At 37.1% G+C, this 26,912-nt stretch overlaps 1 protein-coding gene across 1 annotated transcript; it reads left to right on the top strand.

The window, feature by feature from the left end:
• Positions 1 to 1,250: 1,250 nt before the first annotated feature.
• Positions 1,251 to 26,444, top strand: LOC139718533 (endoplasmic reticulum resident protein 44-like). Its single transcript, XM_071630005.1, has 10 exons — positions 1,251 to 1,346; positions 4,682 to 4,797; positions 13,393 to 13,508; positions 15,261 to 15,445; positions 17,542 to 17,657; positions 18,279 to 18,336; positions 21,160 to 21,276; positions 21,687 to 21,798; positions 22,431 to 22,572; positions 23,083 to 26,444. The coding sequence occupies exons 1-10, from the start codon at positions 1,296 to 1,298 to the stop codon at positions 23,294 to 23,296; spliced, it is 1,227 nt and encodes a 408-aa protein (XP_071486106.1). The 5' UTR covers positions 1,251 to 1,295; the 3' UTR covers positions 23,297 to 26,444.
• Positions 26,445 to 26,912: the final 468 nt, after the last annotated feature.

The following is a 26,912-nucleotide window of genomic DNA, read 5'->3' on the forward strand; positions in this document are numbered from 1 at the left end:
AAAGCCCATATAGAAATTTCAAGTTGTTTTGATATATAATTATCAACAATAACGACAGCAAAAATTGTGAAAAAGCTACATCATCATGATCGTCTAATGAACAGCAGGAACAGTAGGTCTTAATATTCCTGTCAAGGCACGAACTTCATAGAATAATAGTATCTTTTCCTAATAACAATCTTCACCGTTTTTTGAAAGCTCCTCAACTCTATCCCGTTTCGTTATCTGTAAACAGATTTTCGATCTTGTTATCAATGAGCATTTAATGATAACCATTTTCATAGAAGAGTGGGGCTTTATATTCTTCATGGGAACAAGCTATATATGTACTAGAAACTAGGAAAATGCAGATCTAAGTCCATAATCTTAATTGTGACAACTGAGCGTTTTATCCTGAAGCGAACATTGCCAATCAGATCAATGGTTTTCTTGTTTGCGTTTTCAAACGTCGTACTATATACCAAAATATTGAAGTTAAGCTGAGTTTGAGTTTGAGTTTGATTCACAATCAATGACACAAAATGTTAAGTATATATAATGAAATACCATAAACTAGTGCTTTCAGCATGAAACAACACGGCAAAAATGGTAAGTTGGTTTCTAGAATAAGTTCTACTCTTAAACATTTGAGCAATAATAACAAACAAGGGGGTCAAAACAATGTGGAATTAACTATTATGTAACATATAACTTTTCATGAATAACTATTCATTTTCATTGGGCATGTCTGATCATGCAAGTTTGCTTTTTTGTGACATCTTCCGCAATAAGTTTTTATCTCATTTGATCACAAAAGAAAATACAGTTATTTTTTTATAATGTCATGATAAATAAATTTAACGATGTGTGTTTGTTGTTATAAGATGTGCAGAAATTAAAAAATAAAAGAACTAACAAGATAATCTATATAAGATAATATTTGCACGTATGTATTTGAATTTATCATCGTATGTTTTATGCACTCATTACATGTATTTTGCTCTCTATGACTACTGTGATGCACACTTGTTTTATTTCAACTTATTGTATCGTGAAAAAAGTTGCAGAAATAAATGAACCGAACTGAAAAAGAGCTAAGAACTAACGAGGGACCAAAGAGATTTTTGTCCTCCCCACCACTGGGGAAAAGCTCTTTGCGAGGGACATAGAAAATGCGTGATATGAGTAGAATCGATCAAATTCAATTGATCGATAGATAAAGCAGCGGGATCGATATTATGATAACCTTTGAACTTCAGCATCAACTAACGTGGCCGTTGTTGGTTTGCTGCTCAGGTCGGACCTCAGTAACGAGTATGTCAGGGCTGAAAATGAACCAATATTTCCTTTCTTCGGTTGTACTTTTGGTAAGTATCATTGTATTCAGAAATATTGGTTGTAGAGTGACAAGATGACATTGATTGATTCGTGTGATGCTGGTATTTAGGTTCGGTATTCGTATGTGAAATTGAGACTACGTTGTTTGCATCGAGACGGTAGCGGTATAGCAGAGTGGAGTGGAAATCCTCCCCGTTGCTGTGGGGCAGGGTAGCTCGAGTACGGCGTCGTCTGTGCATGATGCGTGAAGAACCAGTGTAGCAGTGGCAAAAAGGGAACCGGGCCGACGAGCGAGCTGTGATACTAGAGATTGCGTGTGCAGGACTTGTACCACTGCCAGTGTATGCCTACCAAAATACCACCATGACTGTGATAGTATTAAGTTTAGGAGGAGCGTGTGTTGATTGGTGTGTAATCGGCAATCAATCTTATGCATATTTCCCCAGTGACAGTGTCTAAACTGTAGTGTGATTGTAAATGTGTAAGTAAGGTTGTGTGACATTGGTCTCACATTCGAAAAGACCTAGCCCGACCAGACGCTGTTACGCTATGCGAAAACAGCGTCTGACGAGCACGGCATGCAGCCTTAAAGTGAGGAACCTCAACACAACTACAAAACTTAGGAAAACGTATACTTTTCTCCTTTAAACAGAATACTTTACTCACGTTAAATGCATGTTTCTATTACAGAAGAATAGTTCGCCACACTGGGTCCATGGAGACCACTTGCGATAAGTCGGTGGAACAAATAAATGACACTTTCTGGCGCAATTCCTGACCGTCGGGCTTCGTCGTTGCAGGATTCAAAATGGCGCCTTGACTTATGCGCATGCGTGACCGGAAGTGCTCCAGAGCGAGCGCGCGGCGTGTGCGTTGAAAGTGTCGAACAAACCTTGGCGTCTGCTACACAATATAACCGTGGTATGGAGCTCAATGCTCCTCGCCCGACCAGACGCCAGCCGCCACCGCCAAGCCCAGTACAGTTTATAGCTGTATACTAGTAACGGTGCGTGCGCTGCTTGAGTGTAGCAGCACGGTCGACAGCGCGACCTTTTGAAAGGGCATTCACATCACGTGACCACCCGATATCTAAACTTGGCCTGGCGTGAAAGATTGTGTACCGTGTGGACATGCTGGATATGATGATCAATTTCGGTAAGTTTCATTACGTACATTTGAATACTGATAGCATCAGATGTAGAGTAAATATTGAAGAGTATACTCGATGAGTTTGAGGTGACAAAAATGATCGTAAGTATCAAAAGTCAAAGCTATCGTGATCCGATTACGTCGCTCTCCTAGTGGTTGGTGGTCGCGCTCGTACAGCCCTGTCGCGACGTACTGTACCATGTTCAGCGACTGGGCTGTGTATAGTTAGAAAAGACCATGACTGCCAGTAAAGTTGAACAACTTCTCCTCAAAATCAAGGAGTTATGAATAATGATACAACCCCTTGGCCTCATCTCACTGACAATGTCTTCTAACGTTAACCGCACTTCCCTGTCAAATATGAAAGATCTAGTACTACTATCATCTATGATCTAGATCTAGATAGGTGCATTCATTACATACACTGATACTAAAAAAGTCCGTCTTCGAGTTTTGTGTTGTTGCCTTTCACATATAGCATACATGAGTTGGGTTTTATCATTGACAGTGGTTGGATCATGCCAACAAAATTATAACTCAGACTAACTTTAGAGACTAATATTAAGGGAGGGAGTTTTTGGCCACAATTAGTGTTTTTTTTTTTATTGTGGTAAAAAATAGACAATGGAACCAAAGTGACAAACATTATACAAATTGTGGGAGTATTTGATACTTCAACATTGATAAAGAAAACTGATGATACCAAGGTAAGACATTACCATGGCAACAGGAATAAATGCAACAAGTTCCCTTAGAGGCCCCTTAAGGCTTTGTGTGTGTATTTAAAAAATACAAAGCGCTTATAAATGATGCAATAAAGATTGCATACTGAAATTGTTGGTATTTACACATTTTGTGTTCTCATGCATTTTGTTAAAATACAATGTATACAAAAAAGAGGCTATTTAAATGTGTATATATAGATGCACTGCACATACTGCACTATTAATGGTGGAGGGAAATTGATCTCACACACTGCCACTTGACAGGTGAGCCGAAACCTAGAACAGAGTGAGCATGACGTGATAAACTGAATCGAGCTCATAGACTCTTTCATGGACTCCTACTATAGTATGGAGAAGACGTGGCGCAGATAATCACAATGATTGAAAAGTGCCAATAAACACCACCAACAACAACAGAGGGAGTTTTTGGGCACTCGGTATGGGTAGCATTGCCTCATATAGTCATGTGACCATAATATGACCATGTTTTTCTCTCAATTTGTTATAAAAGGTTAACGTATATTGATAATCAAGCAATGATCCTCTCTTCAATAATTCATCAAAGAATTTCAAATTCTTTTTTTAAAATCAAAATCGTTTGTTGATTTTTTTTTTTCAATCTTCTCTTTTTTCTTCTAGAACATCTAGTCTAAGGCAACATGTATTTTTACAGTGGTAGTCACTTTATTTTGAACCTTTCTTTCTAACATTTCTGATACAGTGACACACACACACGCACACACACACACATACACACACACACAAATTTCATTCTTCTTTGGCAATCATTTTTGATCAACTGTCATCCTATTCTTAAAATATAAGATGGGTTGATAGATAATTGAAAATTAAGCCAATTATGGTTAGTGATGATCCTCATACTGGGACATGATTATTTGGAAAGAAGACAAAATGTCAAAATATTGTACAGCTCTAGGCATTTGGAACTCCCCTGCACTGAGCACTCACCATCATAGGTATGGGTACGGTATGAGGGTTTTCACAACAAGGAATGAGTACAGCCTTTTGTAGTGTAGGCCTAGTCTGTGTCTTTATATAGCACGCCACTTTTATCTGCCCTACAAGCGTAACTGATTATTTGTCAGATGCACTTTACGCACTTGAATCTGAAATGTTTTGGTTTTGCCTCTTGAGTCTTTATTTCTAACAACAGTTCTCTATTCTCCAATTTGTAAAACTAACTGGGATGTACCCTTTTGTATCTGGAATAGAAATTGTACATCTTCTTACAATGTCAGAAAGAAAGAAAAAAGTATGGCACTCAGAGAAGAAAGTGTATAAAAAAAATCACACATGGTTTTGAATGATTAATTATGCTGTGGGATAAACAAAGGTAGAGCTTTGAGAACTTGTTAGAAACGAAACAAGAAGGGGAGTATGCAAAGATAGAATATTATATTAGAATTACTCCTGTTCGAGGCTTCTATTCATGTATGATTTTTTTTTCCCTTTCTTCATGGTATGTGCAGCTTTCCTGTGTTGGATGTTATACCAACCAGTCAGCAACTGTGGAGCTTGAAGAGTCAAATATCGATGCCATCCTCCAGCACAATGAAGTCGTGTTGGTCAACTTCTATGCAAACTGGTGAGTGTGCTGTCTCTATATTTCATCCCATGGTGAAGGAAGATTTGATTTAGTGCAATAAATGTTGAAGTGTATGATCTTTGATTTGAATGAAATGAAATACAAGATCTCAAACATCTTCTTCTTCTGGTTTTCTGCATACAATTTTACTTCAGTTTTAGAATAGTTAAACATACAATGGAGCTGTGATGTATGATACAGCATGATAGCACTATGATTTTTTTTTTTTTTTTTTTTAATTTCCTAAAGTACCATGGACTGGTTGTACATACCGTATGTACAACTGTATGTACATGTAAGTTGCCTTTTCCAAGGACAGTAGTACACACATTTTTTTTTTTTTTTTTTTTTCTGGGACTTTGCCCTTGAGTCATAAAATAGACTGCAAATACAGTACATGATACATTATGGCTCTTCTCATATTGTCAGTTGTCACAATATTTGAAAAGAAGCTACAGCATCAAGGAAAATTATCAAGGATTTGAAAATTTGATATAGAAATACTAGCCCTTAGTACAAACCAGAATTAAGCATAATGCTTTGATGCTCTCAACCTCAGAATGAATATTCATAGAATGTATGCCTATATCATGGTCTCTTCCTTCACATCAATGAAGGATGTAATTTGATTTTCCTGTTGGCTTTCTAGTATGAGTTGCTTCCTCATACAATATAATCCTTTGATCTCCGTATTTTTGCAAACTATATAGACTGTTCCTGTTTTTCCATCTTTTTTTTTTTGCATTGAAGATTCTTTCTACAGTATGTACACTGAATTTAGAATTGAAATCACAAGCTAGTATTAAAGCAATATTTTCTGCCAGACTTTCATAAAAAGTTCTGAAATACTGTGTGAAAATTATAATGCTTAAGTTTTGCATTGGAACGGTATATCTTTTATAAGCTGTGCCGAGAAATGACATGAAGAAGTAATATTAAGGGAATTGCAGTATGAAAATTTAATCAAGTGATAAATATGATTACGATCAAATGTTTTTTTAATCATGACTTTATTCAAGTTCAAGACAATGTGACTAGAACAAAGCAAAAACTAGGTCCACCATTTCATGCAAACGAATGGCAGGTTAAAACACGTACATGAGTTACAAACTAAGCGAGAGTTACCTTACTACAACACATGATACACAAAAGTCATATCGTGCAGACAAACTTTCAGATATTTCTGTATGATATGACTGCAATACAGTATGGCAACAAAATATTCCTCCTGCATATTATCACAGTACTTAATAATTTGTGATATGAATAAGGAATGGAAAAATGAAAGTGTTTGAAAGCAGACTCATCCAAGAGGGATAAGTTTTTACTGGAAATACTGTGAAAGGAAGAAGGCAGATTCAGCTAAAATTTGAGCAGCTTGGACAAATGGTGAGAAACCTCCCAATAACTTGGATTGCAGAGTGATAAAAGTCACCTAAGATAGCTTTCACCTTGAAAGAGCCTGTGCTCATAGTTGTACACCTATACAGTGTACATGCCTTCTGTCTTAAATTATACTGTGAAGTTTTATAATTTTTGTGAAAACATCATTGATTTGTACAATCTACAAGATCCGTGTACAAAAAAAGGTGCACTTTGTACACAAATTTTACCCAAGAAAGTCCAGCAACAAGTAAATTCTGTATCCTGCCAGGATGAGGAAGTTGATGTCACTCTTTCAAATTCCTGGAATTTCAGGCCATGTAATCATACGGTTGTGTGTGATGTATGAGGACACATGTGACATGGTGTGTGATGACTGCCATACTCTTCTTGAGAGCATCTTCCTTCAAGCACAACAGATTCTGCTGTAAATGTTGTCACTCTGTGAAGTAAAGCCACTGCCTTCCAGATATTACACCTCCCCTAGAGTTTGCTAATGGCGTTGCCAGTTCTCATTTAAAAGCAGTGAGTTAACTGATTGCAGCATGCTTCAAACCCACTTTACTGGCTTTGCCTGGGGCTACTGGGATTCCCTGTTGGGCTAATAAAGTAAATGGGCACTTGCCCTCTAAAAGCACAGGGCTCTTGCCTGGATACTCATTTTCACAAGTGGAAGAAACAGCGGTTTGTGATGGCATAGATTCTGCAGATTTCATTCTGCACAAGCTCTCTCCCTTGAAGTATAATTCCTCAGAACTGCATATCGAAGAAGCATAGAGGTACATTATTTAGGAAAGTAATTTCTTAATTTTAGTCCTATACCCCCTCTCCATGATGATGCTATTAAATGATAGCTCCTCTCTTTTAAATATAATACAACATTTGTTATGATGATGAGATGTTTCATGCAATGATGGGTAATAATAAAGTATAAGACAAAAAAAAATCTTGGTAGAAGAAGGCTGCTGTTCCCATGCACACAGACTGGCAGAAACTTGCAGAGATGGCAATAACATGCTTGAGTGCACTCAGGTGCCAGTTAGCGGTAACGGTGGCTACAATCATCATACAGCTGTATGGCATTCATATAACGAAGCTTGTGTGTTGGATTCGCACCAGAGCATGAGGTTTCAACTTTCACCGTGTAGATAACAGTAGGGGGTAGGTACAGCAGTAATTACAGGTTAACCCCCCCCCCCCCCCCCACCCAAAAAAAAAAAAAAAAAAATGAAATCATAGCATTTGATCAATCACATTCAGTGTGTTTATTTCAAAATGATACCTTGCTTGTTCAGACAGTGTACATGACATCCCTGTCACCTTTTGAATTTAAGTTCATAGGTCTGCTGTATGGCATTAGAAAATTTCAAGTACAATTAAAAACAAACACATTACTGTTAAAAAATATTATACTTCTTCCTGTGAAGACCCAAGCATTTAATTGCTATTTTGATTTTTGCTTCTCCAGAAAGTTGTACTTCTTATGTGTTTAATTTCAGTTTAGGTCTTAATGATGAAGTACAGGTTGTATTGTCAGTGCATTATGTGTGTGCATACAGAGTAATTCCAGGATTAAAAACTTAATATTTTCCCTCTCTGTATAGATGTTAAATGGAATTAGATACTGTAATGCATGGTAATGCCATCTGTATTGTTATTTTTTTTTTTAGTTCAAGTATTTACCTTGTAGCATTGAGCTACGACACTATAGTGCAACACTTTCCAGATTTTGAGTGCCCTTAATAAACATGTTTTTGTGGACCACCTGTTCCCCAGGGTTTGCCCAACATAGCAACAACTAATACATGCAAACTGAATTCAAAGTACTGAAATTCATTGATAGTGTAAAGGTGGATGGCACCATGTGCTACAGGGTCCTTTAGGAAAACTATCGATACATGTAGATATGAATACATTTATAAGTAATTCAGCTACCTATTGTCCACGATGACAAAGCTATAATTTCTGTGTGGGCTTACAACCGAACCAGCTGTTACCATGCCACCTCATTGTCCTTTCATCACCCCATTGCAGTGATACAACTGTAGGCACTTGATATACACTTTATTGACAGCATGATGTCCTATGATACACATAATACACAAATTATACATCTCAGCTAAGACCTTTCTTATGCTATTCCAACCTCTCTATGATAGCACATGCTATTAAACATTGTTTTTCCAATAATAAAAAATAAAAAATATATTTGTTATGTAGTAGTATTGATATCAAAGTTACATCATTTTGTTGTATCACAGCACATTTCCATTTCCTTGTTCCCTTCTATAACACGGTAGTTCTTCTGGTATCCATACTGTAGTACCAGGAGACACAGGGGAATTACATTTATGTAGTGTTTGTTATACTTGTAATGACTAATAAACAGAGATTACCTTTTCATATTACAGTTAGCCAAACCTACTTCTGACCTGGAACTTGCATTTTGCTGTGTAACTTTGATATGAAATACAGACTTTGATACCCAATGACAATAACGACAATAAAGAGTATGCACAGCATGAAGGGGCATTTGATCAATCATGTCTGTAGTGATGCAGGATACTGTGAGTAATTACAGAGAAAGAGACATATTTGTACATTGTAGTGTGACAATGTATTTGATTGCTAATAAGATAAATAAAGGAAGGAGGAACATATGGATAAGTGGTGTGTCATTCCAGGTGAACAATATTAAATTCTTTGTGTGTTCCATTTGTGTCAAAGGTTCATTGGTGATTTATTTATTTATATTTATTAATTTTTTTATGGCCCACACTCAATCAAACAGTAAAGTAAATGTTCAATAGTTTACCATGTCAGTGGACATTGTACTGTAAGACTGTGTCTATCACTGTGCGACATGCAGTGTATTATACTTTATCAGGAAATTTGTACACTTGTAATGTTTGCACAGTATGAAAATAAAAAGTGGATATTGCACCGTCGTCAGTGACAACTGTAGTTGATGCTGATGGACGTTTGAGCTTTTTCCTAATTAAATGTATCAAAAGCGCAGGATACTGACCAAGGTCCTTGTACAAGGCAAGAAGCAGCTGCCACCATGTGCATTAGTTGATTAATGGGAGAGACTGCAACAGAGCATGCAGTTTTCACAGCCAGATGTAAGGCTCACAGGCATGTGTTTGATTTAAGATGGGAACAAACAAAGAGTCTTGTAAAAGGCATGAAAGATACAATATGTTTCAGGTGTACTTTCCAATAACTCAATTTGTTTTTCTTCGATCATGTCAGTTTTTTTTTTTCTAAATAAGATCTACCCAGTCTCCCTGTCTCTCAAAAGTATACATACTGTAGTTTTGCCAGATCATTTAAAGCAGGTGATCATACCTGCATTGATCGGATAGAACTATGTATCTTTTAAACAACTGTAAAGTACCTCTAAATATGTGATAATAAATTTGTATTTCGAGTTACATAAAACATAAAATATCAGTTCCCTTTTTGTTTTAAAACACAATTCCCAGCTGTGTAAATCACTATGAAAATCGGCAAGCATTTAAACTTTAAGCGTGAATATCTCAAAATCACCACATACGACGGACATAGTTTTGCCAGATCACAACCATTCTGCAGGAGGTTCTCTGAAAGCTGATATGCAGAATGTATCTCTCTATGCCTTGACAAGTGTGTATTATAGAATCCTTGCGGTTTAGGAAAATTATTCTTGCCCATTTTAGGTGCATGCAACACTCAAGCATCTCCCTGATAGCTCTTATGGAACCTGCCTGGTGGTTGTTGACATTTACTCTCTACATATAATGTTAGCAGCCTTGGAACAAGGATCCATTTGCAGATGAAACAAAAACCCAACTTTATTGCTTCATGATAGTTCTATAATGTGAATTAGGGATAATAACAACTAATATACAAATTTGAATCGGTATAATCAATGTTAAGTATTGTTACACTGTAGATATACAAAATATGAACAATAGTTACAATAAAAATGTTTATGGACTATACCGTCTACAGTTATGGTTTTTTGAGAAAATTAGTGATATCTTCTTATATTTTAGGCTTTATTGCAAAATGTTTATGTTGTAGGATGTTTTGTGATACAAAGTTATCTGACCTACACATTACAGTACAAAGTATCAAATGTGATATCTCGAACAATTTTTGAATCTCTGCTCCCACCCAATGCTATTTCACAGTTTTACCTTTAAAACCAGGCTGCACTTCTTTTTGATATCACCGTAATGAGAAAGGGGTGTGTTGACTGTTTATTCTGTTTCCAGAAACAAATGGGCCCCTCTAGATTTGTTTTAAAAATCCACATGCTGGTTTTTTGCACTTTCCTTGAATTTATATTGCAGGAGAAGATGTGTATTAAAAGTAAACTTCAAGATTGTAAACTGACTTTTTCTATAAGAAGGCATTTGTTGTTAGATTTTAAATAGAAAAACAAAACAAAACAAAACATTAACTTGTTTTTGTGTCTTTGATATTAGTAGAGTCTGGTGAGGTCCAATACAAGACGTAAGACACATGACAGTGAAATGTGTACATTTGTACCGCTATCAGATGATTCAAATGGTCAGAATAGTGGTAAAGATGACTGTTGTGCAGTGGTCCTCTACTAGACCTTTGTATCAATAACTTTGTGCCAGAAAAGTTGTCTGTAAGTCGTGATGTGCTGGCTGTATTTAAAAGAAAAAAAAAAATTCAGCACAACCTGCTTCACCGTCACGTAGGTGCTGAAAGCAGGGGGCTTTTCTTGTGAACTCCAGAAAGAAATGATCCCCAGAGTTTGGAAAGAGGAGTGGTGAGGTCATAAAAGAGGCCATTTTTTTCTTCTTTTTTTTAGATTGTGAAAAAAAAATAAAGAAAAAGTATGTGTGAATGATTTCTGACTCACATACCTTGTGATTCTCCAGACCAGAGAACATGAAGGGTATTAGTATTGGGAATTAAACTTCAGTGTCAAATATTTCAGCACATCTCATAGTAATCTTCTGAGTTTTCAAATTTCGATGTTTGGGGAAAGTAGTCTTGGGTGGAACTTGAGAAAGTAATTATGTTTTGTCAGACTTTGTTGTTGAGGGCTTTCTGTAGAGCCAGTGTGTGGGATTGTTGTAGAGATGGATGGTTTGAACTTGTAAGTCTGGCTGACTATTGAAGGTTAGTAGTAAACCTTTTGCTCTAAATTCTTATCCTATATGATGGGTGTTCCAAGACATTATTCCCTCCCCCCCCCCCTCCCATACACACACACACACCCCATAAAAGGATACAAAGTTCAAGGGTATTTTCCTCTCCCCCTCTTAGTCCTCTTCTTTGTATTTCTACTGCTTCTTTTTTTTTTTCTCTCTCTCTATCTTCCTTGATAGTGTGTCTGTTAAACTTTGTCATGATCTCAGATTCATTCCTCATTCTGTTTTCTATGTTTTCTTGATGCTATAAACTGTGCCACACTATGCGTATCCATCGAGCGGGATGATTTTGCCTTTCTGTAGATTTAGTTTACTTTTTTTAAAATCTTTTTTTAAAATCTTTTTTAAAATGTTTCTGAGTGTCCTTCTGTCTGTCTGTTGATTACTTTTTAGATCCACTGACTCTGTTTTCTTTGTTCTCTGTACAAAAGTCCATGTTTACTAAAAATTGATTTTTTAAAATATAGGTTATGCACAGTGCAGTTGGAAATACATCTCATCTATCTATATCTGTATAATTTACGTACAGCTGTACATGTAGATGTATATGTATGTCTGTGTATACATATATGTATATGAGTCACAGAAAGGATAACAGGAAATCCGTGCAAAAGAGTAACACATGATCACATGACAGGTTTTGCCCACTTAAGTATGAAGTATTAGACTGTGAAGCAAGTCCATTAAATTTGTATAGTGCCTTGTGATTAGAACTGTGCTTCAATGCAGAATGAGATTTTTGTTCTTTGTGGGAAAGTATCACTTTCAAATACATTGAAAGAAAATGGCAGAAAATCTAAAATAGCACTCACAATGCATGCTGTGAGAGGAGGCTAGGGTTAAGTGGCTGAACAGTTAATTGAGCAAAGGCTGCATAAGCTGGAAGATGTGGCTGTAAGGTATGTGTTGGGAGATCTCTTGCACATGGACTGCCTTCAAACATTTTGAAAAAAGCGAGATATCTTCCATTGAAATAATGGCCGCGCTTCCCCATCATTTTAAATTGGTAATCGACAAGGTGGATTAAGGGTATTGAATTGACAGTATATGATGGGAATAAAATCCTGACAGCATTCTTTTGAAATAAACCAGAACAGAATCAAATGTTTTGATATATGATATATTTCTGTCCAGTTTGATGTAAATTGTGTTCCAAGAGCAAGGAAGAAGATTAGTCCAAATTGAAATAACATATATATGTACTTAAATCATCTGTTATTGAACACAAAAACATATCTTAGCTTAATTTGTTGGCAGACACACACACACACTCACTCACACATCCATCCTTAGTGTACAGAGAAAAAGAGATGAGAAAAAGAAAGGTAAAGGAAGAAAGGAAGTCTAGTCAGTCATGGATACCATCTGTCTAAATACACTCTGTTTATATAGTACTTTAAATCTGGAAAATGTAGCAGTGCTAGATTTAAGGTCACCATCAATAGAATTCCATTCCTTGACACTTGTAAAACGTATGGATTGCAATCTTAAAGTGGAATAAGTAAAAGGTTTACGAAAATTGTAGCGGTCCTGGGTGAGATATGAGTGGAATGAGGAATTCATATGGAACATGCTTCTGAACACATCGGACAACATATTTCGATGATATTTAAACATGAACAACTGCAATGTATGCAGTAATATGTGAATTTCCTAAGAGGGCACAGTTTGTCAACAAACTTGAATCAAGGGCCAAATTTAAACATGTAGCTTTGCTTTATTTAATAATCAAAAGTGTTTCAAATTTCAAGCTGTCCAAATGATGCCTATGTGTATGTATCAAGAATCAAGCAATCTTCAGTTTGAAAGTGTCTTTACCTTCCTGTGGGAAATGTAATTCTCAGAAACATTTTTACAGGAATATGTGAGATTCTAATTTGCTTTTGCAATAAAAATACAAGAGATCCTATGCTTAGCACTAAACTTGTCTTTGAATATGTTTACAAACAGGATATATTTGGTGTGTGAAATCCATCATTGAAAGAAGAAAATGTTTTCACATTTGATATACAATTTCATTTTTCTGTTACTACAGGTGTAGATTCAGTCAGATGCTGAAGCCCATATTCGAGGAGGCAGCCAAGGCGGCCAAGGTGGAGTTTCCACAGCAAGGCAAGGTTGTCTTCGCGGCCCTTGACTGCGACAAGAACCGTAAGCAGTTCCTCAAGGATTCATTTAATTTTAATAGCCCACTTTTGTCACAATCCTTGTAGGGGTGCTTGAATGTGATTCTTTTTTTTTTTTTTACTCTCTCTCCAAACAACACTTGGTGTAGTGAATTAAAGAAAGAAAGAAGGAATAAAAAAAAACAGGCTTTTATCAGATGTAAAAAAAAAAATCAAACTTAGAGCTTAACCCCTTTATCAGCGATTCTAGTTGACTCCGATACCATGTCATTGGCACTGTCAAATGGTGATTCCGAGTGGTATCTTGCAATACCCATTTTTATGCATGAATAAAAGAGCAAGGGAAATATTTAATAAAACAAGTAAAATTTTACATCAGACTGCATTTTGCATTCTGCACCAACTTAAAGGTACAATAAGAGAAAATTAAAGGGATGCATAAAAATTAGTTGGGTATTCATCATACATTGTACATGTACATTGTATTTGTAGCCTCTGAATCCTGAACTTATCAATGGGTCAATACATTGTATGCATAGGGCAGCATATTGTCTAAGTTGTGTACAGTATAACACAGATAGCGGTGGCATAATGTCGGTTTTGTGTATCAGGCAGACCTTTGTCGACAAACAGATTTTTCTGGCAGCTGCTGTGATGTGCAATTTTTCTGTGCCAAAAGATGAAATGATTAGCATATTTAAAGGAGCTTGTCACCCCAACATTTGCTCTCCCATGTTTGATATAATGTCTACCTGTTGCTTTAAATAATGCACATGTGGGAAGAGAGCCCCTTTAATACTAGCTTGAAAGTAAAAGTGGATGTACCAGTCTTTGCATCGGAATCCCAAGAACAAAAATTATGTGTTCCTCTTTACCTTTTCCTGAATTGCAGTGGAAAAATCCATCTTGCTTACTTTACAATATGACTCACTAATTGTCTTTTAGCACTTGCTAAAAGATGAACTTTGATTACAACTTGACAGTGGGTCTTACCTTTTTACTTAATGTCCATTTGATTAGTAATGTTTTAATGTGCAGCAGCATGACCATATATACCAAATGTTTCCAACATTTTATCTTTAGATTTTAGTATTTTCCAGTAGCTCATGGTGTCTTTAGCACAGTCAACCACAGTTTGATGATTTCATAAGAATTTTGTCTTTTTGAGAAAACAATCAAGGCATTTCTCAGAGGCATTGTCTAATAAATCTCTTCAAACCTTCATTAGCAGAAAGCCTCCCTTTAGGACTTGATAATGTGGAAGCAATTTGAAGGTTGTACTTCCTTTTTACAAACATCAGAAAATTTTGCATTGTTGAAGGATAGTGTCTCAAAACATTGTGTAATCTTACAGTAATACACCTCAGAGTTTTTAAAAATGAAATTAAAAACTAAATCCATGTCACGTGAAAACATATTTCTCTTTTGTACCGAGAATAATGGTTGGAATAATTCCATGGTCCAAATAAATTCACTGGATGTCATTAGTATTGTTGCCCCCCCCCCCCACCATCATAAAGAAGTTTGCAGTTTCATTGTACTGAGAAAAGGTCTGGATTACACTGTACATACCGGTAACTCTACAATTTGACAGATTATCAATATATATATATATATATATATATATATATATATATATATATATATATATGGTTATTAATTTTCAGGGTTGCAAAAGGGACACACAAACTTCAATTTTGTTGAAGAAAGCCAAAAGTGTTTTTGGAGATAATGATATGATTCTTTCAATTCTTTGCTCTGTATATCTGTCACACAGCTACTCTTGCCAAGCGATACCACATATCCAAGTACCCAACACTGAAGCTCTTTCGGGGCGGCCGCCTTGCCAAGCGCGAGTACCGCTCCCAGCGACAGAAGGACGCTTTCCTCACTTTCGTCCGCGAGCAGCTGAAGGACCCCATCGTGAGGTTGGGGAAGCCGGAGGAAGTCTCCGGACTAGACGTGAGTGGCGGGGGGCGGGGCCTCGTGTTTTTGTGGGGCGGGGCCTTGTGTTGCCGTGGGGCAGGGCAGTGCCAGGGTCATCTTTGTTTGTCGCAGAGATGCATGTCTTAAAGGAACTGTACAGTACTGGTTGAGGTGGGGATTCAGGTTTATAACATTCCTAAATGAGATAATGAGAAACCTCTTATGAAATACAAAAGAGCACGTAATTTTAAGAAGGATTCAACATTTATTTGATGAAAATTGGTTTTCAAATGGCTGAGATATCCGAAAAAGTGATAATAAGAAAAGGCGACAGGCCACGCCTTTTATTAGGATCTCTTTGTTTCACCTTGTTTTTGGATATCTCAGCCATTTCAAAACCGATTTTCGTCAAATAAACTTTTGATACCTCTTAGAATTGCATACTCTTTGACATCTCAGAGTGGATTCTGAATATCTTGCAAAACGTTAAAAGCTAAATCCTCACCCCAACCAGAACTGTACACACCCTTTAAATTGGACTGTCAGTCTCTTGAAAGGAATGGACTTTAATAAAACTTGAATTAAAGTTAATGGAAGCTAGGGCCATAAACACTGCTTGGGAATATCAACTGGTACAGTTGTATTGAAATGCTGTACTCTAAAAGTCAAAATTTTCACATGAAATTTTTTTCTCACTCAGTCGGGTGAAATGAATTTTGCTTGTTTTTAATTTCATGGAATCAAAGAGATAACATGTTATTACAAATTTTATTTTCATGCTAATTTCATTTTGTGCAAAATGCACAGCAATTTAGATACTTCTGTTTGTACAGCATTAATTTGAATCCCTAGAAATCACATCACTGGTTTGAGTAGCATACAAACCGCATTTGATACTAGATAGAAATAATGGGTTTTCATGCTCATTTCATGAAGTACCATCTCAATGCTGCCTTTTCATGTTGCTAAATTTTGAGAATAAACTTTTTGTCGTCCTGTCAAATTGATAATTTCTGACCAGTCACACAACAACCTAATATACAGTGTACTTGGTGGATACTAGATTTTCTGATTTTGTTAGGTTGGATTGGTTTGGATATAAACAACCTCTGTGAATTTGGGCCCATAGGTTAACTGCACCCAACAAAATGATATGCTCTATAAAAAAGAAAAGAAAAAAAGAATGAGAGTCGTAGTTCACGATGTCATTTTGCTATGAAAGTAAATGTAGAGGTAGTTCAGATACTATGTCATGTGTATCACACTTTGATTATTGAATAACTATGAAAAATGTCTCCCTTTTTTTCTCATCCAAATCATTTTCATTTTTCATTTTCCCTGGTGGTATTGATAATGCCTGTGACTTAATTGGTGTAGCATGGCAATGATTCAAGTTCTGAGACAATTTTTACCACTTGTATAGAGACATACATCAGATTTCAAATTTTTATTTACTTCATATCCTCCAACGAAAGTGCAATTACAATGTAACATTTAAGGAGAAAAAAAAAATAAATAAAGGAAATGCATCTCCCTCGGTTACATGCCCAAATCACCACCACTACTTTGCCTGTCTTTGTTCTGCTCCCATTGATAGAGTCCCATGTCTGCTCTCAGCCTCCTTTTGTCTTCCAGTCTTACCTCTTAAAGGTCGTATATCCCTTTTGCAAATGACACAAAATTTTGCATGGTGGAAGAAGCACAACTCCCAACATTGTGTATGTAATCCACATGGTAATACACCTCAGAGTTTTTAAAAAAGAAATTAAAAACTAACCCGTTGTCATTCCCCTTTTGTGTCGAGAATAACGGTTCTAATTTTTTTGCGGGTCTGAATAAATTCACTGGAAATCTATGGTATTGTTCTCCCTTCCATCATAAAGAAGTTTCCAGTTCTATCATTCTGAGGAAAGGCCTTAATTATGTGCCTTCACAATATACTGTACCTGCTTATGAAAGTAATCTTATTTTCAGGGTTGTAAAAGGAAGACATAAACTGTAAGAACATTGATCCACTCATTCAAATGTTTGCCACTCCACCTTTGACTTGTGCCAAAATATTGTGATATGTGTCTAATTATAATTTTTGCATCCTTCGCTCTCTCGCTCGCTCGCTCTCTCTACCTTTGCAGGAAACCAAGAGAAAACTTATTGGGTACTTCAGAACCGATGATGCATCGGAATATGACACCTTCAGAAGAGTGGCCAGTGTACTGCGTGACGATTGCTCCTTCTTTGCTGGCGTAGGGTAAGTTTTGGCTCACCCATCTAAAATCCTTGTTTAGACAAGTTTGAGATATGTTTTTGCAATATTTTCAATTTCCAACGTGTCTGTGAGCAGGATATGGTTAGATGCAATGGTAACACTACCAACAATAGAAACCTATTATGACTCTTGATTAATTGATTTTGGCATCAAATCTTATTGATAGAGAAATAAAACACCAGGAAAATAAATATGGAACAAAAGCCCTCTCCCCCAGCCCTCATGACATCATACCAACATTTCTCAATTAAAAAAAAAAAAAAATCTAGATAGCTATCTATTTGTACTAGTATTTGTAAGATCTGTATTTGAAAGATCTGAGCAGGATATGTATGGATTTCTAGACTAAAATTTTGTATTTTTCTAATATTTCTCAAGTGCAGTTTCCGTACTCCATTAGGAAATCCTGGATAGTTTCCATGTTGCCTTATTTACTACATGTATTCCAAAAGATTAAAAAAAAAAGAATACACAGGTCTTTATTTCTCATCTTTCAGCCGTCAACCCCCTCCCACCTGGAAAAGAATGAAAGATGAAAAACTTTAAAAACATTTAATATACTTTCAATGCAAAATAAGTTTTTATTGTTCTTCCATTACACAGTGATGCCTTCAGTAAGGAGCTGGCTCCAGGCCCCAGCATTATGTACCGCCCTCCAAGGGTAAGTTGATCACTTCTGTTGCGCCTCTTTCCATTCTGCGCCCAATTTGGTTTGAGAAAAGGAGAATATGAATGGGGGTAGAAGTGGGAGGACATTGAGGGAGAGAAGAAGAAGAAGAAGGTAGGGAAGGAGGAGGAGGAGGAGGCAACGTTGAAGGAAAAGAAGGAGAAGAGGAAGAAGAATGAGGAGAAGAAGGAGAAGAAGGAGAAAAATGAGAAGAGTGAAAAGAAGAAGGGGAGAAGAAGTAGGGGAAGAAGGAGATGGAGAAGGAGGTAAAGGAGGAGGATGAGAAGAAGGAGAAGAAGAGGATGGAGGAGGGAGGTCAAGAAGATTAGGGGAAACATGGAGAAAAAGGTTGAGAGAAGGATGAATTTGAATGGGGGAGAAGTAGGAGCAGAATGAGGTAGAGAAGCAGAGGAGAAGAAGATGGGAAAAAGAAAGAGTAGAAGGAGGAATAGAGGGAGATGAAGAAGGAGAAACAGAAAAAAGAAGGAGAAGGAGAAGAGAGGGAAAACAAGGAGAAAGTTGAAGAAAGAGAATAGGAAGAAGAAATGGAAAACAAGGAGAAAGGTCAAGAGAAAATCAGAAAAAGAACAAATCAACAACTTTTCTTTTGTTTTCTGTATATCTAATCAAAGAAAGTGTTTCAAGTCAAGCTAAGATGGCATAATTCTTGCTATCGCCAATGACGTAAAAAACTCCTGCGCACGCTGAAGAGCTCTGTCATAGGTGCATTGTGGGATTCCTCGGTCCCTTGTTTGCTTCCGGATGTCTCACGCTAGTCGCAGTTCCCATACGATTCAATGGAGTTCTTTGTCTGCTTTTCCGTTGTTAGCCCCTTTTTTCATGGCTATAATTCAGCTTAAAAGAGTTGAAAGTGTCTAAGCTTTACTGATTTGCGGTCACTAGAGTCATGGTTCACTACTGCAAGGCTTCAATGTGCTGGTCACATGATGGAAAGCGAAGAAATCTTCAACAAAAAATACCTCTTTATAAAGACAGAGCATGATGTAAGTGTATGTGCAGCAAAAACCGGGGCAAGTTTGTCCCATGAGCTATCCCATAATGCATCTAAAATGCTGCTCTGCGCACGGCACCTACTGTACGTATTGGCGATACCCTCAATTGATGCACTATACTGTTCTTTATACCACTACTAATTGGACTCAGAGGAAGAGAAGAAGTAGGAGAAGGAGAAAATGAAGTTATAATTTTGATTTGATTACCATTAGCCTTGGGGAGGGGGGATGGGTGGGGAGGCTGTATTTTTTGTCCCCGCCAGACGAGTTCGAGCAGGGGACTATGAAACGGGCTCCGTACATGTGTGTGTCTGTGTTGCCGTCCGTCTGTCCGTCCGTCCGTCTGTGCATCCGTGTGTGATCAAAATGTTCAATTTGCTACTTCTCTGTCATTTATGAGCCAATTTTGATTCTGTTTGCTTTATATGATAGCACTACATGGGAGCTTTGAAACTTCTACACAGAATTTCATTTGTGACCTTTGACCTTGACCTTTGACCTATATTGTACATTTTGCTTCAAAATGCTACTCCTTCGCCATTTCTAACCCGATTTTGATTCTGTTTGCTTTATATGATAGCACTACATGGGAGCTTTGAAACTGCTACGCAGAATTTCAGTTGTGACCTTTGACCTTGACCTATATTGTACATTTTGCTTCAAAATGCTACTCCTTCGCCATTTCTAACCCGATTTTGATTCCGTTTGCTTTATGTGATGGCATTAGGTGAGGGCTTCAAAACTTCCACACAGAATTTTGACCTTTGACTTCTTTGACCTTTGACCTTGATTTTTTACCTATATTGTACATTGGCTACAAAATGCTACTCCTTCGCCATTTCTATCCCGATTTCGATTCCGTTTGCTTTATGTGATGGCACTAGGTGAGGGCTTCAAAACTTCTACACAGAATTTTGACCTTTGACTTCTTTGACCTTTGACCTTGATTTTTGACCTATATTGTACATTGGCTACTAAATGCTACTCCTTCGCCATATCTAACCCGATTTCGATTCCATTTGCTTTATGTGATGGCACTAGGTGAGGGCTTCAAAACTTCTACACAAAATTTTGACCTTTGACTTCTTTGACCTTTGACCTTGATTTTTGACCTATATTGTACATTTTGCTACAAAATGCTACTCCTTCGCCATTTGTAACCCGATTTCAATTCCGTTTGCTTTAAGTGATGACACTAGGTGAGGGCTTCAAAACTTCTACACAGAATTTTGACCTTTGATTTCTTTGACCTCTGACCTTGATTTTTGACCTGTATTGTACATATTGCTACCAAATGCTACTCCTTCGCCATTTCTAACCTGATTTCGATTCCGTTTACTTTATGTGATGGCACTAGGTTAGGGCTTCAAAACTTCTACACAGAATTTTGACCTTTGACTTCTTTGACCTTTGACCTTGATTTTTGACCTATATTGTACATTGGCTACAAAATCCTACTCCTTCGCCATTTCTAACCCGATTTCGATTCCATTTGCTTTATGTGATGGCACTAGGTGAGGGCTTCAAAACTTCTACACAGAATTTTGACCTTTGACTTCTTTGACCTTTGACCTTGATTTTTTTACCTATACTGTACATTTTGCTACTTAATGCTACTTCCGGCGGGGACATATATTACGCACCGCGTAATTTCTACTTTTCCTTGTTTTATAATGAAAGTGTGTCAAGTTGTAAGGGCAGTTTGAAATCATCATAATTTTTTTTTTTATGATCATATATATTGTATGTTTCAAAAGTATATTTGCTTTGATTTCTGTCATTTTTGTTACTTTTTTTTCTGCAGTCTCGGGATCAAGATATGCTGTACCTAGGATCGCTCACAAACCCAGAGTTGCTGCAGGCCTGGTCAAATGATAAGTGCGTTCCTCTTGTTCGAGAAATCACTTTTGAAAATGGAGAGGTAAGTTTCGTCTGGATTTCTCCTCTCTCTTTCTCTCTCTCTCTCTCTCTCTCTCTCTTTCTTTCTTTTCCCCTTCTCATCTAATTTTCCTTCCCCCCTCTTTTTTTGTTTGTTACAGAGAGACATTCCTTTCTGTTGTCTTATACATAAAAAAATGTTCTTTTTATTTTCATATAAAAAGTACACTAGGAATTATACTAAGTTAGATGTTTTTGTTTATGTACTTTCCCACATTTCTCTCTTACCACACTTTCATTGAATACCAATCTGTGTTATTTTTTCTGTAATAATGTTTTACTGCCTGCCCTGCTCTGTTCGTGCATGTTTCTTCTTCTTTCATATCTCACTATGAAGTGCTATCATAATGGATGTGCTGCTCTTATTATCTTATTTTTCATATCTGTTGACAGGAATTAACAGAGGAGGGTCTGCCGTTTTTAATCCTCTTCCACAAGCCAGAGGACACAGGAATAGTTCAGAAGTATACTGAAGTCATTATGAGGGAGTTAATTTCAGAAAGAGGTGAGTTGCTTCCTTTTTGCCCTCATTCTGCCATAATGTGCCTACATGTATGCTGCTTTCTTGATATTTTGTGTTACTTATGTTGTTGTCACTGTTGCAGGTGATCCTTGAAATCCTCAAATATATGTTGAATTGATATGGGGAAAACCTGAAAATTGCATTTTGCATTCAACGGTCTAACAACTGACTGACAAATTGCCCTTCATTGATGTAAGTAAGCACCGATTATTCAGTGTTTCAGTAGTAGCCATGACAAAAAAAAAAAAAAAATACATAATGGGCATACATTTTTGAGTTGGATTCAAGTATGATGGATTTGAGAATAATGATGTCTGTAGATTAGATGTGAGGACAGTATATTGTACTATCAGCAATCTGTTCAAGATTTTTCAAGTTTGGAGTACAAGTGATATATAGAAATGATGATGTTATATATTCATGTTTGATGTATGGCAAATAGAAGCTGTGGAGGGATTTGAATGTTCCTTGTTTCCCCCCTCTGGGGAACTTGACACATTAACCCCACTTCCCCACTTCACACAGATTATTTGTGTGCATGCATATTTATAGGCAAGCTTTGCTCTCCCCAAACTGCACTTTGATACTGACATTCCTTTTGTGTCTCACTGCAGGAAATGTGAACTTTCTGACTGCCGATGGAACGAAGTTCACTCACCCGTTACATCATTTGGGGAAAACCCCTGCCGACCTGCCTGTCATATCAATAGACAGCTTCAGACATATGTACCTCTTCCCCAATATTAATGAACTGACGTAAGTAGCTTCAGTTTTTCAAGACCAGTTACTTACGGTGTATTGCCACAAAAGAGAAGTAGAAGCTGAAAGAAAAATATATATTTTTTTAGTACTTTGTATTGGGCACATCAGGTGTGTTTTCCTCTGAAGCACACATGGTGAATTTTTTCTCTGAAGGATCAGAAATCAGATTGAAATTTCTCAATTATCAAGATCATGTACAAAGTTTTACTTGAGTGTATTGCTCTTTCAATTTTTAATGAAGGGTGCACCAGAGTGTGTAGAAAACCAAGAACAAAAGCCATGTTAACATCTTAAATGTGGTATCAGCAGTTACATTGCCAAATTTCAATGGATGAAATGTGATTTATGAGGATGCAAAAAGGAGGCAAGAATTTATAATTCAGTTATTTCACATGATCTTTTCATATATTATATATATTTTTGTCTTTTCTGCTCATCAAGATGACACATTTCATTTACATATTACCTCCCCCCCCCCCCCTTTTTCTTTAAATTCTCCTGTAGTGTTCCTGGCAGATTGAAGCAGTTTGTCGCAGATCTCCATTCGGGCAAGCTGCATCGCGAGTTCCACCACGGGCCTGACCCCGTGCAGACCAACGCGGCCCCGGGCTCGCCCAAGACCCAGCCCCAAGGCGGCAAGACGGACCCCCCGGAGAGCCAGTTCGTCAAACTGAAACCCAGCGAAAACAGATACACGTTACTAAGGGATGAGCTTTGAGGAAAAGCCTTTCTCCCCTTTCCCCAAAACAAAATCTTTAAAAAAAAGAAGAAATACCTGCCCTGATTTTTAACACTGGACCTCCTTTTTACTACGCCTTTGCATGAGATGAAAGAATGATTCAATGAAAACGATCGCTTTTGTTCAGAATGTCTCTTCCTCTGCTTCGTGCATACTGTCCACGTATCTTCTCGTCTCTTCCTGTTCAATTATGTCTCCTCCTGTCACATTGTCTCACAGCAAATGTTCATCACTTGTCAGACTTTGTAGCGATTAGTCCTGCTGCAGGAAGTGAAACTGAATATGCTTCCAAGCGGAAACCGATTATCACCTCGTTTTATTTTTTCAGCTCGTCGACAATGTGTTATAATTATGCTTTCTCAACTTTCGTTTTCACAATATTGTGCAGTTTGAAGCAAAAATGATGGAAGGTATAGAGTCATTGAATTATGTTTCAAGAATGGAAGAGGGAATAATGGTATCATTGCTCAAGCTCCCTTTTCTTTTAAACAGGTGATTAGGTGGTTGCTTTTGTCAAAGCATTTTTATTTTTTTTTTTGCCAGAGGGTAAAAAAAAAACTAAGAAATCGTAGTACTGCTTAGGTGTCAACATACAGTTACAGGTACATGTTACTAATGTGTCGTGATTTTTGATACCTTACTTCTGATGCAACAAGAGTCTCTTCATCCCCTTAGAGTGACTGGGGATATCCTTTATCACATTTATAGGCTTCTACTTCCCATTCAAAACACTTTGGGGATCTACTTTAGACTGTTCACACCAGCCCTACTTTTCAGGGTTCACTGAAAATGTGATTTGAGTTTTGTTTTTGTTTTTTCTCACTGAAGTGTGACAACTGTTTATGCACTCTCTTATCCTACTACCCAGATATCTGAATGCTTTCGTAATTGATTAGCCCAATGATGATTTTGCATGTGGAGTTCCTGTGAAAGTTCTTTTAAAAAAATAGAAATAAAGAAGTTTGCCTAAATTATGCAGTTTCACGTTTTTGCAAGAACATGGGGTCAAAGTGAAAATCGTGTACACAAGAATGCTTATTTATGCAGAGAATGTTTTAGCAACTATTGAGCCGATGTGATGACATCAATTTATAGGAAAGAAATGGTCTTATTGTATACAGAAACGATCTCATGTACTTATTAAAGCATCCATGGTTTTCTCTTGAAAGATTTTATATCAGTCAGCAGAAGAATGCGATAGATGAAAATTGATGATGTTACACGACGAAGAGTAAGGTTTGCTGGATTGGAAGCAACGGCCCTCAAGTTGGCAGGAGTAGTGTATGAATGCTTCTGATTGCTTGACCTGCAAAAACTTACAAATGTAGGTTGAGATGACTTAGGTCGAGCTTGGTGCCACAGATGCTCTCGATCTCTTTTGTGACACGACCATATGAGCAGTGTCATGTTGGTTTGTTTGAGTTGCTGTAATCACCCCCATGACTGGACTGAGGGGACCAAAGTGTAAAGTATGAATGAAACACTAAAAAGAGACAGATTTTCCTCTGCACAAAGCTGTTTGAAGGTCCGTATTCCATGACTTGTGGTCTTAAAAAAAAAATTAGCACAATATCAGAACAATTACAAAGCACAGATGCACTTTCAAAATACAATCAGCCTTTCCTATTAAAGTCAAATCTCTTTGGATTGAAGAAATAGCTTCCAGATTGAGAAAATTTAACCTTTTTATGAGTGATGAAATCAATAGAATATTAAGAAAAGACAACTTGAAAAGACCTTCAATTTAGGCAAATATTTGACTTGTGCGAGGTCGACTTGAGCAATTTTGACTGTACATACAAACCTCCACATGGAACCTGTGCCCCTGCCTTGAAGTGTCTGCTGCATTAAATGTATCATGACTATTTATGTGCTCGACAAGAGAACATTTTTGTTTGGTTTATACTCAACATGTACAGTCAAATAAAATATGCTGCTTACTTTGTACATTATTTCTGGAAAAAAAGAAGAAGAAAGAATAGACATATGCAATCAATGCCAATGTATATCGAGCTGGCACATGAAGTTCAGGATTTGAATATTTTCTAAGCCGCGATCAGCATTGCCATTTCTTTGCTAAGAAATACAGACTGATGTTTCAAAGTTTAAAAAAAAAAGGGGGAACAATTTTGCTGAGGAAGTAACATTTTGCTGCGCTTGAGTAGACCATCGTTTTGAGAAACAGATTGCAATTCGCTCTTTTGACTTTGCAAATGCTTTCAGCTATTGGACCACATGTTGGACGGTGGAAATTATTGATGCGATGTGGCTGGGAAATGGCCAACATGGAGACACTCTCAGCAATCTTAACTGGATTTCATGTAGTGTCCTGTCAGAAAGTACTACCGGTTAATGAACAGCGTATGTAGGCTCAGAATTGCTTGCACCCGTCGTGTTTGCTATTTTCCAATGTAAGATTAAAGAAAAATAAAAAAGAAATGGTGAAAGATATTCCACCCTCGTAATGTTGTTGTCCTAGTAGATTAGACTGGACTAGTGAGATATCCATTCACTTACTACTCTTTCCAAAGATTCTGACAGGGGTGTATTCAGAGGTTAAGTAAGTGTTGCTCTAATTTTGTAATAACTATTAAAAAAAATAACTTGCATATATGAAATAAAAAACAAGCAAATGCCTAGGGGAACAGAATGGGAGGGGGGAGGGTAAAGTTTTTCAGAAGCATCAAGGAAATGCTTCGCTTGCTGTAGGGTCAAACTTCTACCTATGTGATTTCAATGGCATTCTCGTGTGTAGGATTCAAAGTGTAATTCCACTGATTCTTAACACTGTGTGTACTCTGAGTGCTGACTGGCACAGAAGACCCGATAGTGTTGTACGCCTCATTTGAAGTCCATGACAGGGAAAGGGTTACTGTATTCGCCGAATTTTTCGCGAGGTTATTCTCGCGAGTCAGGTGCTATTCGTGAAATTAAAGACACCCGAAAATATTGATCCTGATGTGAATGAGTATGATGTATATTTCTCCGTTCAGTACAGAACGTAACGATCGCGAATTTCACCACTTGCGAAGTCGTTGGGAATTCCCGATTCGCGAAAATTTAGACTCGTGAAATATATGGCATATACAGTAATAGGTCAGTGCGATAGCAGGAAGTGTTCTGCATTTCATCTTGTCCTCTCTGTCCCTACAAATTTGAAGAAAATTGACAAGAAATTCTCCCATGCAGAATGAAGTGTTGCTGTGTTTTTCTTAGTATTTTTTTCCCGTTTTCTTTGTTAAAGGGTCTCTTCAGAAGTCTTTCTATCTGCATGTAAAGTCCATTAATGCACTTCACTCATCTCTGATATGAGCAATAAATGATTCTACACCATTCCCAAATGATATTGCAGTGTGATCGATGTTAATCAACGCATCAGGAGTCCAGAAAGTTTTTAATGTAATATAAAGATTTTTGTAGCTTGTGTGTAGGTACTATGATTATTTTGTAAATATTTGAAATTTATTTCGCTCGTGCAGAGCTTGCAGAAATGGAGGTAGTACATAGTTGGGTTTATATGTTTTCTTCCTTTGTAAAGGGGATATTAGGGAGCTTTAGATTTTAGACGCGCGGACGTTCAAAGGGAAAAAAACAT

Source organism: Diadema antillarum, unplaced genomic scaffold (assembly GCF_040938485.1).
Source record: "Diadema antillarum isolate AM-2024a unplaced genomic scaffold, OU_Dant_1.0 scf00000095, whole genome shotgun sequence".
NCBI lineage: Eukaryota > Metazoa > Echinodermata > Echinoidea > Diadematoida > Diadematidae > Diadema > Diadema antillarum.

Coding starts and splice junctions, on each gene's coding strand:
- LOC139718533 (XM_071630005.1), top strand. CDS start 1,296: ATGTCAGGGCTGAAAATGAACCAATATTTCCTTTCTTCGGTTGTACTT. Junction 15,446..17,541: donor AGGAAGTCTCCGGACTAGAC/GTGAGTGGCGGG, acceptor CTACCTTTGCAG/GAAACCAAGAGAAAACTTAT. Junction 21,799..22,430: donor GGAGTTAATTTCAGAAAGAG/GTGAGTTGCTTC, acceptor GTCTCACTGCAG/GAAATGTGAACTTTCTGACT.